This window comes from Peromyscus maniculatus, chromosome 6 (genome assembly GCF_049852395.1).
Source record: "Peromyscus maniculatus bairdii isolate BWxNUB_F1_BW_parent chromosome 6, HU_Pman_BW_mat_3.1, whole genome shotgun sequence".
NCBI classification, from domain to species: domain Eukaryota; kingdom Metazoa; phylum Chordata; class Mammalia; order Rodentia; family Cricetidae; genus Peromyscus; species Peromyscus maniculatus.
In genome coordinates this window covers 125,143,874-125,158,448 of record NC_134857.1, presented here as the reverse complement: position 1 = coordinate 125,158,448, position 14,575 = coordinate 125,143,874, and the positions used below count along the sequence as shown (strand labels likewise).

Sequence of the window (14,575 nt, the reverse complement as noted above, 5' to 3'; positions counted from 1 at the left end):
GGAACTTAAGATAAAACACGATCTGAGAGTTACAGAAGGGCCCAAATACTCTTTAGGCAAATTAGATTTTTGATTAGTTCAATAGAAGAAGTAATATATTATAGAAGAAAGTCCTTCATATCACATCCTTAATGAGAAAAAATATATCAGAATTGGGAAGGTACTTTAGTGTGGTAATTTACCAAGTACTCAAAAGGTCTTTACAACATCAAGGCCAAATTGTTGTTCAATTAATAAGAAAACATGTTTAAACTAATATCAAGCTTATCTGATGCTCACAGTGTCTTTGCAAGATCTAGGCCAAACGGCTTTTCAGCTAAAATTAAAAGTGTGTGTATGGCATGGAGTGGAGGTCTGGGTTTTGAGCTTGGAAGTCTGGGTTTGAATCAAGGTTTAGTTATGGAACTTTGAATCAGTCATTTCCTGTTCTCTGGTTTCCTTGCTGTAGAAATTGGGGAGTTGGGGAACCTCTGAGAATTAAATAAGACATCCCAGCACTGGCTGATGTTGGAAACATACCAAAGGATCAGTAAATGCATTTTTTTTTTTTAAATTTCAGTCACAGAAATCTAGCATCATGGTAGTCCATGCCCACTTTGGACAGCACTGGAAAACATTGGTTCTTCGACTGTGTGGAACTAATCCAGAGTGATTAAGTAAATAATGCTAGGAAATTTAATATATGAAATGTGAAAAGACGTCATTTATTAGAATTTTAACTTTGGATCCTGACTATAGTGTGTCATACACTATACACTTTCTAAGCAAGTTGACACTCAAATGCTATAATTTAATTCTTTGACTAACCATAGAGACAAAAAAAGCTTCAATCATATTAGACATTTTTCATAAGCTGATCTATGTACTACACTGAAAGGTCTTTTCTTGGCAAACACATAGATAAAAAACTTACCTTTTGGTGACTGAGGATTACCTGGAAGTAATAATGATTCCTGTGACTTAACTTCCCCTGTCTATTTTTACTAATATTAATGGTAAAACTAAGACTATCAGAGTCTTTTTTCTTATCACAACACCTGGATTAGTAATTGTAAACAAATTAAGCTTATAAATTGACTTTGTAGAACAATCTACTTCTTAAATCTTAAAATAGGCTAAGGGGAAATTTGCTCACTGAGATAAACTATTTCACTCACTTGCTTTGTGACAATTGACCTTGAACACTGTAAATATTTTCATCCTTGTCAACTCATTACTTGATTATGTAGGTTTGTTAAAAAACTTTCTTTTTGTGTATTTGCATGTATGCAATACGTGTGTATGTGTGTGTGTGTGTGTGTGTGTGTGTGTGTGTGTGTGTGTGTGTGTATACACATGCTCATGTGTAATATGTGTGTTGTATGTGGGTGGAGACCAGAGGTTGATATTAGGTGTCCTCTTCTACTGTTCCTCACCTTATTTTTTTTGAGGCAGAGTCTCTCCCTGATCGTACAGCTCACTGCTCCAGCTAGACTGACTGGCCAGCAAGCTCCAGGATCTGCTCTTTAACTCATAGCCCTGAAACTGCAGATGAATCCTGGATATTCAGTGTCTACGGCAGAAAGCACTTTCTGACTGAAACATCTTCCCAACCTCATAGAAATTATTTTCAATGGTTTTCCTCATTGTTGAAACAGACCTTAATTAAAATTATTGTTAATAAACACAATATAATCCTATATGCAAGGCATACGAGGTGGCTTAGCAATGTTTGACACTCTTGCAGAAGACCCAACTTCAGCTTCAGAGCTCTAGCCCTGGTCTGGCAGTTCACAACTGCCTGTAAAGCCAGCTCCTCTGGCCCTCTTCTGGCGGTTGTGGGCACTGCACTCAAAAGCACACAAAAATAAAAAAGCATCTTAAAAAATTACATGGAGCTTTCTGCTACAACAGTAATGAACCTAAACAAACCGCATTTTGATAAAAATAATTATATACTCTATATATCATGCCTCTGCTTGATTCCTACCCTTCAAATCTTAAGTCAGATTATCAACACGCACTATTTTTTCATCTAATTAGCCTTTTGTTGTTGTTTATTCATTGAAATGGTGTTTGTTGTGTAGACCACGTTGGTCTTGAATTCAGGAACCTCCTGCTCTAGTCTCTAATCATTGAGTACTGGCATTTCAGGCATTTGTCACCATGCCTTGTTTATGCTACTCTTTTTAAAAGGTCAGTTTTAGACTGAAATAAATGGAACTGAAATGGAATGTCAAGTACTAAAAAGAAAAATGCCCCCGAGGTCATAAACATGGCCCATATTCACTGAAAATATCCTCTGTTTTTTCTTCACATCTCTTTGTGTTGTTTTTTATTTGTCAATAGAGTCTAAATTTATTCCAATTCTTGGTTAGATCATGGTTAACATAGTTCCCAGGAAACACAGAGGGTGAAAAAATAAAAATAAGAGTATAAAGCAAGCTTACGGTTTCACCAATTTTCCCAATATCTCCTTGGTCTCCTACTTCTCCCTGTTGATCAGGAATATAACATTGCAAAAATGACAATTTTTCAATAACAATAGTCCTGACAGGTTATGTTTCCATTTTACATAATTACATAGTTGTAACAGAAAAAAACAAAGTCAATTTCAGTTATTCAAGCTTATTTATAGTATTTTTGTGAAATCTGGCCTTTTTTCCCTTTTTATTCCAACAATAATTATCTACATATTGAAGTCACATTCCCTATTCATTACTGTGAGTCATTTTAAAGACATATTTAAGGCTGGAGAGGCAGCTCTTGCACAGGACACAGGTTAGATTCCAGCACCCATGTAGCTCACAACCATCTGTAAATCCAGTTCAGTGGGATCCAATGCCCTCTTCTGGCCTCCATGCGCACTGCACACATGAAGGGCACACAGAGATGATACATAAAGGCAAACACCTGTACACATTAAAACCTTTAAAGGCACCTACTGCCAAGCCCAAAGACCTAAAGCCTTGATGTCAATGCTCAGGACCCACAGAGTGGAAGGAAAGAGCCAAACCCTTAACGTTGTCCGCTGACCTTCATTGTTCACTGTGGCATGTGTGCATACCCACATACAGAAATCATAATGTAAAAGTATTTTTAAAACAAATAAAAGGTACTGTGAAAGATGTTAAGAGTATAATTAAAGCCCTTGCCCCAGAGGATGCTGTTTCCAACACAGATAATCCTAAAGATGTCTTCAGAGCAAGGGTCTGTGAGCTTCAGTCAGCAGAGCTGGCCACCTGAAGGGATATTTGTTCATGGCTTCTGAGGCACAATCCTGTAGTCTATGAGCTCTGTGGACCCAGAGGTTTCCTCCATTCATCAGTAATAAATTTGGCCTAATCTGAGTTATTTGGCACCAATTTCTAACTTAAGAGAATCCTGTTATGGTTTTTTATTTCTCCCACTTAATTTTAGTGCAGGGGTTTTAGCATGTCTGATTTGGGGGTGCTGCTCCCCAGTCGGCTACTGGTGAGGTGTAAAACATACTATATGACCCAAATTACTCTTCATAACTCCAAATGATGGATTATAGAACTCACTGGAGCTGTCCTTGTAAGCAGGGGGTGTTGAAAGGGATGAGAAAGGGCCACTTCAGTGAGGGGAACACATGTAAGAGAAGGTAAGGGCTGATTAATGGAAAGTAGAAGACTGATTGTGAGTTATCACATACCGTGGGTGTGATAGGGACCTATGATTCTTTCTATTAAAAATGATAATTTTAAAATGAATAATGAAATTGAAGTATGGAGTAGCAAGATATTAAGATACCAAACAATATGGCAGCCACTGGTGATGAGTGGCATGGACTGGTATGTATGAACTGACAGATGTAGTAAGTGGAGAATACACATAGGATCTCAAAATCTTCGTATAAATTGTGGATTACAAAGTATCTCAATAATGTTTTCAATATTGAGTACACATGAAAAGAATGGCACTGTTATGGCTTGTATTAGCTATATTATTAAAATTACATTTATTTTTTCTCTGTATTCTACACTGTGGCTCACGTCTGTGTCTAATGTTACATGTCTACAGGATCTTACTGCTTTTAAGCACTGGAACCTAATAGCCGTCCTTAGCAACAGTCTGTACAAGCTTTCTGTTCCATTGGTACACATTTAGAGGACTGGAAACAGCGAGGCATGGTAGGATGCAGTACCTAGTTATTGATAAAGAACTCATCTGACAACTTTCTAAGGAAATTGATGGCAGATAATCTTTGAGTAATTAATCTTTTAATCTGCCTCTTTCCTCTCTCCAAAATTGTCTTTTCCCACCAAAGAAAATGTGCCTTTGTCTCTCACAGAAGGTTTGATTGACAGCCAAGAGTGGAAGTGGCCCCCATCTTGTTTTAACATTCAGAGTTGGAAGGTAAGGGGAAGAGGACCCTTGGCTTTAGAGAGAAGAGAGAAAGGGAGGGAAGAGGGAGAGAAGGGAGAAACAGAGGGAGGGGAGCAGGGACAGATGCGGGGTGAGAGAATAGAATAAGGGAAGAGATGAGGGAGGGGAGAAGAGAGACCTATGGGCAGTGGAGGAAGGTGGTGCAGAAAAGCAGGGAGGGAGGGAGGGAGGGAGGGAGGGAGAGAGGGAGGGAGAGAAGGGGATAAAGGAAAAGGAGAGGAGAGGGAGGGGAGGGAGGTGAAAGAGAGACAGAGAGAGAGATAGACATAGAAGACAGAAACAGAGACAGACAGACAGACAGAGAGACGGAGACAAAGACTAGGGTTGAGTGTTTCACTGAGCACAGCCACATGGTGCACAGGTCACAGGAGTACTGGCAACTAAGGAGGGATGGCCACTGAAGGATTTCTTCAGGTTCCTGGGTAACAAAGACTTGCCGTGGTGAGATTCTAGGGAGGGCAGCCTGTTACCAGTGACTGAGGTTAAGCTGCTAGCCAATTTGCCTTCATCGTGGTTCAACGTTGAATTTCTTAGTGTTATTTGGCAGGATAGAGACTAAACTCAGGATGCTTAAACTTTCTGGTTTTAAATCAGTTTTCTGGAGTTATATATATAATTTGAGAAAGCCAGGCACACATCCTCCTAGTATGTTTTATCTGTCTACATGTTGATACATTAAAAATGCTTTAAGTCATCTCCCTTCATTGACTTGATGTCTAGCTTTTTCTTAGGATTTAATATCATAAAAATTATGTGTTTGGTATATATGAAACAAACCTTAACTTGGGAAATTTGGTAATAATACTCTGTCTCTTTCATGAGTTTTAAATTTGAAAATTCAACAATCCCTATAAACTGGTATCTTCCGTTCATCGAATCTCTGTGTTGTTTTGTATCTGTGGTTGGAAAGGATTATCTAAGACACGGAGGTGAAGCAAGAAACTATGAATGGCTGGCACATCCTTTCAAAGTCCCACAGTGATAAAGGCTACTCAGTGACTGTGTAAGGACAGACTTAGGTGGACCTACTGTTAGCTGTTTATTGAAGAACCAATGCTTAATAAGAGATATTAACATATATGTTTATTGCCCCAAATCTAATCCAAAAATATTACCCTGACATTTTTATTAAGTTGCATAAAACTTATTATTGCTTTGTATCTCATAATGCAAAAGTTTATAAAATGTATTCTAACATTTCTTTATTAAATTGTACACCTATGCAAATGCAGATGTAGCTACATAGCTTATAATTTGCTGTTTGAACAGTTTTTAACATCTTACTGGTACATCCTAAGTTGATATTTGCTCATTTAATTTGTACTGATTAATTTTGCTTGAAAAAAGTCACAGCTTTATCCTTTTGAAATTTTATATTTTCAAATTGACAAAAACTTCATGCACTTTACCTTTAAGCCTTCTGGCCCTGGTTCCCCCATATACCCTTTTCGACCTGGTTTTCCCTAAAAGAAAGAAAGAACAATAACCATAAAAACATATTTAGTACTCATCACTTATAAAGGTGTTCTAAGGTTTAAGACAGTGGTTCTCAGCTTGTGGTTTGTGATCCCTGTGGGGTCACATATCAGATACTTACATAATGATTCGTAACAGTAGCAAAATTACAGTTATGAAGTAGTGACAAAATAATTTTGTGGTTGGGGGTCACCACAACATGAGGAACTGTATTAAAGGGTTGCAGCATTAGGAAGGTTGAGAACCACTGGTTTTGGAAATGCATTCTGTTCTACAAAATGGATAACTTCAAAATATTCGATGCTCTCTTATCATATTTATTAGCCAATTATACTATAAATACTTGAGTGCCTCCAATGAGTCATGCATAGATCTCAATTGTCAGGATGAAGGGAACATTACACACCTGCCTCCATAGAGCTTACACTTCAGTGAGGATGATAAAAATCTTAAATGTATAATATATGTATGCATGTATACATATGCATATATATATACATGTATATGTACACACATATTAGGTAGTGGTAAATATGAAGGACAATAAATTAAGTAGGAAAGGGAGATATCAACTCTCATGGGAGTTTTATTTAAATTTTTTGTAGGGTTTCTATGGAAGAAGACCCCACTGAGAAGGGGGCATTTGAGTACAGATTTTAAAAAGGAGCAAATGATGTGGGTGTTACAGGAACAGCATTCCAGGCACAGGCAAAGGTACTTTAGGAAGACTACATGGAAGACTGGCACAACCATGAGGAGTCAACATGGCTGGAGTGGAGATGCAGGAGGAGAAACTGAGTCAGAGGATGAAGTCAAGAAGAGAATGGGGGAATGAGAAGCTGGGTCATATAAGACCTTATAAATTATACTAGGGTATTTGGTTTTTCTTCAGAGAGAGGCAGGAAGTCTTAAGTGAGCTTTGAGAAGAAATACAGTATAATCTATGTTTAAAAGGATCTCCTTGATGCAAGGACAGAAGGCTAGACTATAAATGGGAGTCTACTACAACAATCCGGTGAGGGATGCTGAGGTATGGATCAGGGTTGCAGCAGAGACAGCTGAAAGAAATGATAAGACTCGGGATAATGACATCACAGCTTCAGGTACTGCTTATGATTCACACAGGGAGAAGGAGAAGATTCAGCATGAATGTTGTGAAATAAAGTTCCTGGACCAATAGCTGAGGAGGCCCTGTGGAACTGGACCAGGCCCTCTGGATAAGTGAGACATTTGATTAGCTTGAATTGTTTAGGAGGTCCCCAGGCAGTGGGACCGGGACCTGTCCTTAGTGCATGAGCTGGCTTTTTGGAACCTAGGGCCTATACTGAGACACTTTGCTCAGCCTTGGTGTAGTGAGGAGGGGACTGGACCTGCCTCAACTGAATCTACCAGACTGGGCTGACTCCCCAGGGGAGACCTTGCCTTGGAGGAGGTGGGAATGGGGGATGGGTTGGGGGGGAAGGCTGGGAGGTGGGAGAAGGGAGGACAGGGGAATCTGTGGCTGATGTGTAAAATTAAATTAATTATAAAATAAAAATATTTTTTTTACAAAATAAAGTTCCTGGAAAAAAACCCACCTGCAGCTAGACCGTCTGCCCAGATGATTAACTGATTAGAGTGTCAGTGATAGTGGAGGATCTGGAATGCAGCAGGTTTAGAGCCCAAATACCCTGGGTCAGTTTTCAGTCCCTTTAATTAGCCTTCCTCTGTATGTGACCTAACATCTCCATGACTACCTGGTAAGACTTTTGGAATGTACAGAGAGCTAGCTTCCACCAACCCAAGGGCAGAGAACGCGGTCAGATAATACCTGAGGCTCATAGCTGCATTTTCCCTGCTTCTCTGGAACATACCTATCTAATCAGTGTTTCCACAGATGTAATTGCCAAGTGCTGTGATTAAAAATTTAGTTTGTTCTGTTGCCATATGAACTTCATGGAACTGTTACTATATCAGAACACAGAATTTAAGGTATCCCAAATCTGTGTTCCTGGGTGTGGTCACTTACTTTGGGCTTCAAAATAAACTCTTCTTCTTTTGAGATGATGGCTGTGTTTTTGCATCGACACCTAAATATTTTCAACTGGAGTAACTGAATAATTGAAATGAGAAGGACCCTGAAATAGGCTGGAAGGCAAATTAGAAGCTGAATTTTGAATGTCTTAGTTAATATGGCTGTTGGACACCTGTGTACAGAGATCAAGAATAGAACGTTCTGATCCAAAGATATTGTTCTGGAAGTCATTAGTGATGATATTTCAATTGCTAAGACACATGGACCTGTCTAGGAAGCAGTGAGGACTACTGGAAAATAAAAGTCTATACACTAAGCCTTGGGATTTTCTAAAAATTTGAAAATTAAGATAATAGGAAATAAAATTAAGAGAACAGGGAATTTGTTGTCAGCAATCTAGGAAGAAAGTCATGTAAATAAATAAAAAGTTTTCTAGAAGAGAGTTGATTTTTATAAAGTCTCAAAGATGTGAGTATTGACTACTATGAGATGCGGAGAGCTGGGAAATGACTGTGGGATTCAGTAACAGAAGCAACTGATCCACCTGTCATCAGTGCAGAGGCGCTGGGGACACAGGAGCCCATACAGGTGGACACAGGAGCCCACACAGGCGGACACAGGAGCCCACACAGGCGGACACAGGAGCCCACACAGGCAGACACAGGAGCTCACACAGGCGGACACAGGTGGACACAGGTGCTCACACAGGCGGACACAGGAGCCCACACAGGCAGACACAGGAGCCCACACAGGCGGACACAGGAGCTCACACAGGCGAACACAGGAGCCCACACAGGCAGACACAGGAGCTCACACAGGCGGACACAGGAGCTCACACAGGCGGACACAGGTGGACACAGGAGCTCACACAGGCGGACACAGGAGCTCACACAGGCAGACACAGGAGCCCACACAGGCGGACACAGGAGCCCACACAGGTGGACACAGGAGCTCACACAGGCGGACACAGGAGCTCACACAGGCGGACACAGGAGCTCACACAGGCGGACACAGGCGGACACAGGTGGACACAGGAGCTCACACAGGCGGACACAGGTGGACACAGGAGCTCACACAGGCGGACACAGGTGGACACAGGTGCTCACACAGGCGGACACAGGAGCCCACACAGGTGGACACAGGAGCTCACACAGGCGGACACAGGTGGACACAGGTGCTCACACAGGCGGACACAGGAGCCCACACAGGCGGACACAGGAGCTCACACAGGTGGACACAGGTGGACACAGGTGCTCACACAGGCGGACACAGGAGCTCACACAGGCGGACACAGGTGCCCACACAGATGGACACAGGAGCTCACACAGGTGGACAGAGAAGAACCGGCGAAAGCACATATAAGGGAGTTTTCCTGAGACGAGAGGAATGGAGCAGTGCCTGGGAGAGATGGCAACCCATGTATGCTCTACTTTTATTTTTAAGGTCTGTATGCTGGTAAGAACAGCCCCCTAGACGGAAAATGATTAAGATATCGGAAGTAGAGAGTTGGAGGGAAGAACTGTTGAATGCGTGTTCTGAATCACCAAAAGGACACGGTGAAATGAAAAGTGAAACTGAGAATTCTGACTGTAGTAAGACCAATGGACTATTCACCCACAAAACGAGACAAAAGGCAGAGTGGAAACAGATGGATCAGCAACTGAGTGGGTGCAGACAGTGGTGGAGAATTGTGAGACTACTCCATTGTAGAGGAAGGGGGAGGAGAGGGTTAAGGATGAAGATGACATGGAAGTAAACATTTATAGAGAGGAAGTTATGAAATCATAGTTCAGAAACAAAAGACTAAGCGGGCAAGAGAATAGAATTCAGAATGTAACCAAAGGATAATGTTGGAAGCCTGATGGTGTGTGTGTGTGTGTGTGTGTGTGTGTGTGTGTGTGTGTAGTCATGATGAAGATAAGGAGCAATGGGAAACACTGGAGTAGATATGGGCACCCTTGGGTTGGGGGAATGTTCATTAGGAAGGAGCAAAAGATACAAGATGCTGGCTAGGGAAAAAGAGTTTGTAATTGGAAATAAGAACATGCCAGAACAAGAAAAGGGTGTAACTTCATTACCTGGACCCCGTAAAATAGTACATTTAGCACTGAGATGGAACAGCCTCACTCCAACCTGCCATCTCAGCACTGGTGTGTGTGTGCGTGTGCGTGTGCGTGTGCGCGTGCGCGTGCGCGTGCATGTGCGTGTGCGTGTGCGTGTGTGTGTGTGTGAAGGGCTCACAAGCAGAGGACTCGCAACTATCACTTGAACTTCTGCTTGGCTATGTCCTCTGATGTTGATACAGCCAACGTGACCTTTCCACCCTTCTAGGTCTGTCTGGACTTGAACCTGACCCTCCTCCTGCTCTCGGACCAGATTCAGCCTTTCACCTGAATATAGGATTAGAAATTTAGCTCAGAGTGAAATAATTTCATTTTTCTGATATTGACAATTTTTCAGCAATCTGTTTTTATTAAAACTGATTGGAAAGTGCCATAAAGAAAACATTCATTTTCATTCTCAATGTACAACTAATTTAAACATCTCAGGACAGTATATAATATCATAATAAATCTACACTGTAAATAAGTACCATTGGAGCCAATACATTTAGAATCCTTGAAACTAAGCCATTCTGGACCATGGTGGTGGCATTATGACTTATGGCCCCTTTTAAGCTCCAGCACACTTTTTTTGTGTGGGAGTACCCCTGAAAATGTAATATGAAAACCTTATTTTCATATAGTATCTTGCAGAGTTTTCAATATTGGGCTGATTCATATGATATGCTTATAGCCATCCTACTTCCCAAATTGACCCTCAACCAAACAAAGTGAAATAATACTGAATATTATAGAGTATGGTTCTGGTGTTTTCCAGGGAAGTGAATTTTAAATGAGATCAGTTTTGCTAGTCTCAAATAATTTTGCTGTTATGTTCTCTTTCTTACAAAAAACAATGTTTCCTTTTCAGTGGTATGGAGCCAACATGTGTGTCTGTGAGATAAAGGCACAAGTAAATAATTTCTATCTCCCTAAATACAAAGCAAAGCTCAAGAATGTGTAATTTGTGATGTTCTCAAATAAAAAAAAACTTAGACATATGTCACATGAGTTAAATGCCTCTTAAATATAGCATATACATCCTAATTATTTAAAATGCAAGCTTTGGTCATGTATACAAAAACATTTGAATTTATTTCCAAAACTTAGAAAACAGTAGTTTGTATATCACAAGATTGCACTATCTGATTACAAGTAGGGGCAACTACCCACTAATTTTCTATAATTTCTATACTGACACATTGATAAGTCAGAGTTTTCCACAAGTGTTTCTAAAATTATTTTATTTGGTACTACTGATAACCCTTCAAAATAATTTTCATGATTCCTGATACCATAAAACCAATGGGGGGAATTGAGAAGTGATAATAATATAATCAATGGGTCAAGGATTAAGCTAGGTGGTAGAATTTGCTTAGCTATTCAGGGACCTGGGGTCAGCCCTTAGCCCTGGGAAAATACATCTCAGGAAACATCTAGTTAGCAGCTTACTTTATTTTGGGGGATTTTAGGATCATAATGGTTCCAACTTTTGCCCTCTGTTATTTTAATAACAGAAATTTAATTTAGTAACAGAATTATTTTAATTAATTAATCCTTGAGAGTGTATATATTATGTTTTTCTTCAGCAAACATGCAAGAAAAAGTAGTTTCGCTTCATCCAAAATTGTAGTTTAATTCTATAACTAAAAATTTTAACCTTTAAAACTTTTGAGATAATAATATAATTTCAACATTTCTCCCTTCCTTTTCCTCCTTCCAAACCCTCCTATTGAGACCAGGTCGTACTGTATACCTGAGGCTAGCCAGGCAGGCCTTGTATTTAGGGTCTTCTTGCCTCCTCCCTAAGTACTGGAGTCATTAGCATGCACCCCCTCACCAAGCTTTAGGGAACCACTCTTGGGATACTTGCCCTTGGTCCTAGTTCTCCAAAGGGTCCAACTGGTCCTTCTTCTCCCTTAAAAATAAATCGGAACAATTCATGGCCTAAAATAGTGTTTAAATATAGAAAATGTTATCCTTTGTATTTATTCTGAATCTGAACCATGTTAAGGAATGCAACAAAAATCTTGCTATGACTCTCTTATTTTAGAATCCAAACATCCCATGTTTTAATATTTTGGTGATTAGATCACCTCAAAAGTGACATGTACCATTGGACTACTTTTTAAATTTGTGGATGGCACATGGTATATACAGGAAATTTGGAGTGGAGGAGAGTAAAGGAAAAGAATCACCAAGATCATTAAAGGAGTCTCTAATTTGTTGGCTACACAGAAATGCAACTCTGTTTTTGGCAGATGAAAATCAACACACATATTTATGGCATATTTAACAATCACTTATACAGAACATGCTCTAGGCCCATTTGATACTTTATTCATTCACCCATCCCCTACCCCTCCCTTCCTCCTCCTCCTGCTGCTTCTTCTTTTAAGATTGAGTCTCTTCTATAGCCCGCGCTGGCCTCAAACTTGTGATCCTCCTGCCTCAGCTTTGAAAGTGATGGGATTATAGGTGGTGTCATCATACCACAAGTTTTTAAATTTTAGTTTTGTCTGAGACTCTAGACACACAAAAGCACATCAGATCCTACCCCACAGGAGCTTACAAAGCACCTCAGACCCTACCCAAATGGTGCTGACTGTCAAACACTGTATTCTCAACTAATTTACACCCACGTCTTAGAGTCAAATTAGCTATAATGCCACAAAATGTAAATATCTGTGCGTTCTTCTAAAGGTCAAAACTGAATGGTAGAAAGAGGTGGGAGATAAACATATCCAAAGATAAGCAACTTGTCAGCATTACTTTCTAACAAGAAAAAAAAAGCAAGTATGCTCTATTTCCAAATACACTCATGAAATACATTGCTCTTTTTCACCTTTAGATGAATAGTTGGTATTATTGGTTTAGGTTACTACTCTTGACAACATGTATAGACTTCCTTAGTATCACATGCCTTATATAGTTCATAAACAGACGTTTTGCTCAACTCATAAGTCAATTAAATATAATTTATTAAGTCACAAATATAAAATAGTCACAAGTAGCAAATATGAATTCTGGTACATATACATTTCATTCTGGGTTCAGATTCTTCAGCATTCCATTGAAGATTACTGAAATAAGTCACCTAATGAGTTCAGAACTGTGTAAAATGATTCCAAATTCCGTCCCATAAGTGCCAATATAAATAACTTGAAATCCTTTACAGCAAAAATTGTTCACACTAAGGAAATTCTTTTCATTAAGCAAAAACTGAAGTGTCACAAAAGTAAAAAAGGGAAATTCTAACTAAAAACGTGCAGATTACATGTTGGTTTCCTCCTTACCTGAGTTCCTTTGAGTCCTGGAGGCCCGGGGGGCCCTCTGCTTCCAAGATGTCCCTATAAAATCAATGCAAATACAGAAGATGAAAATTATACATCTATGAAGTTTGTTTTTATCAGCCAACATTACCACAAAGGTGGGGACACTATTTGGTACCACTCATTTCCCATTAAGAGTTATGAAAATGAGATGCGATGGATGCTGAGCAAAAAAATCAAAGCATCTAGACAACTGAGGAATGCAATAAATTTGCTTTTAAACAACATGTTAAGGTTCAAATAACTAGTTCAGTTTCTTATTTTTCAGCTTTCAGACACCTTTTCAGACAAAGCTGTTTTTTTTTAATTTAAAGCAATTGGCCTAACTGTTATTCTGACAATAAATGTACACATTACATAAAGTATCCCAGAAGTCTGTTAAAAGACTAGTAGAATGTAACATTTGCTATTCCTATAAAGGGACTGTCAACTCCTACATGCTAATTTGAGAAGGGCAATTTGCAGAAGAAATGAACTTTATTACCAGAACTTTTAAGACTATTAAATCCTTTTGTTAATAATAAAACATGTTAAAACACAATTGTTCTCTGAATGAAAACTTGTTCAAAATAACCATACAAATGATCTTCCAGTTCACCTAACACCATACAACATCTATTGTCTATGACATTCTTTTTTAGCTGTTGTGGGATAATGTTCTTGTATACTGATTTAACAAAATGCTGATTGACCAGCAGTCAGGCAGGAAGTATAGGCGCGGCAAGCAACTAGGAGTATTCTGGGAAGAGGAAGACTGAGAAAGGAGTCACCAGCCAGATACAGAGGAAGTAAGATGTGAAGGCAGAACTGAGAAAAGGTACCAAGCCATGTGGCTAAACATAAATAAGAATTATGGGTTAATTTAAGTGTAAGAGCTAGTCAGTAATAAGCATGAACGAATGGCCATATAGTTCGTAAATAATATAAGCCTCTGTGTGTTTACTTGGGTCCAAGCAGCTGCAGGACTGGCAGTTGAGAGAGATTTGCCCTGACTGTGGGCCAGGTGGGACAAAGGAAAACTTCAGCTATGTTTAGCAGTTTTGTTGAAACTATGTAATGTGTCAGAAAAGCTTTATGTAAAACCTTTCTAAGAATTCCATTTTTGCATAATTTCTTATAATATTCCTATAACAATTCAAAGAGTTTTTTTTTTTTTTTTTAAATCTTCTACATGGAGTCATTGAGTGAATGTGCTCTGGTGACTTGCATTTTTAGTTTTGGAATTCATCAGTGACAAACCATATGAGATCTTTCTGTAGACT

The 14,575-nt window shown here is 39.4% G+C and overlaps 1 protein-coding gene across 1 annotated transcript in view; it reads right to left on the bottom strand.

The window, feature by feature from the left end:
- The window catches only part of Col24a1 (collagen type XXIV alpha 1 chain), a 274,801-nt gene that overhangs the window by 146,318 nt on the left and 113,908 nt on the right, over positions 1-14,575 (bottom strand). The window contains exons 21-24 of the mRNA XM_042280059.2: positions 13,278-13,331; positions 11,855-11,899; positions 5,799-5,852; positions 2,430-2,474 (exon numbers count right to left, since the gene is read on the bottom strand). Coding sequence (XP_042135993.1) covers positions 2,430-2,474; positions 5,799-5,852; positions 11,855-11,899; positions 13,278-13,331 — 198 coding nt within the window. The remainder of the gene's footprint in view (positions 1-2,429; positions 2,475-5,798; positions 5,853-11,854; positions 11,900-13,277; positions 13,332-14,575) is intronic.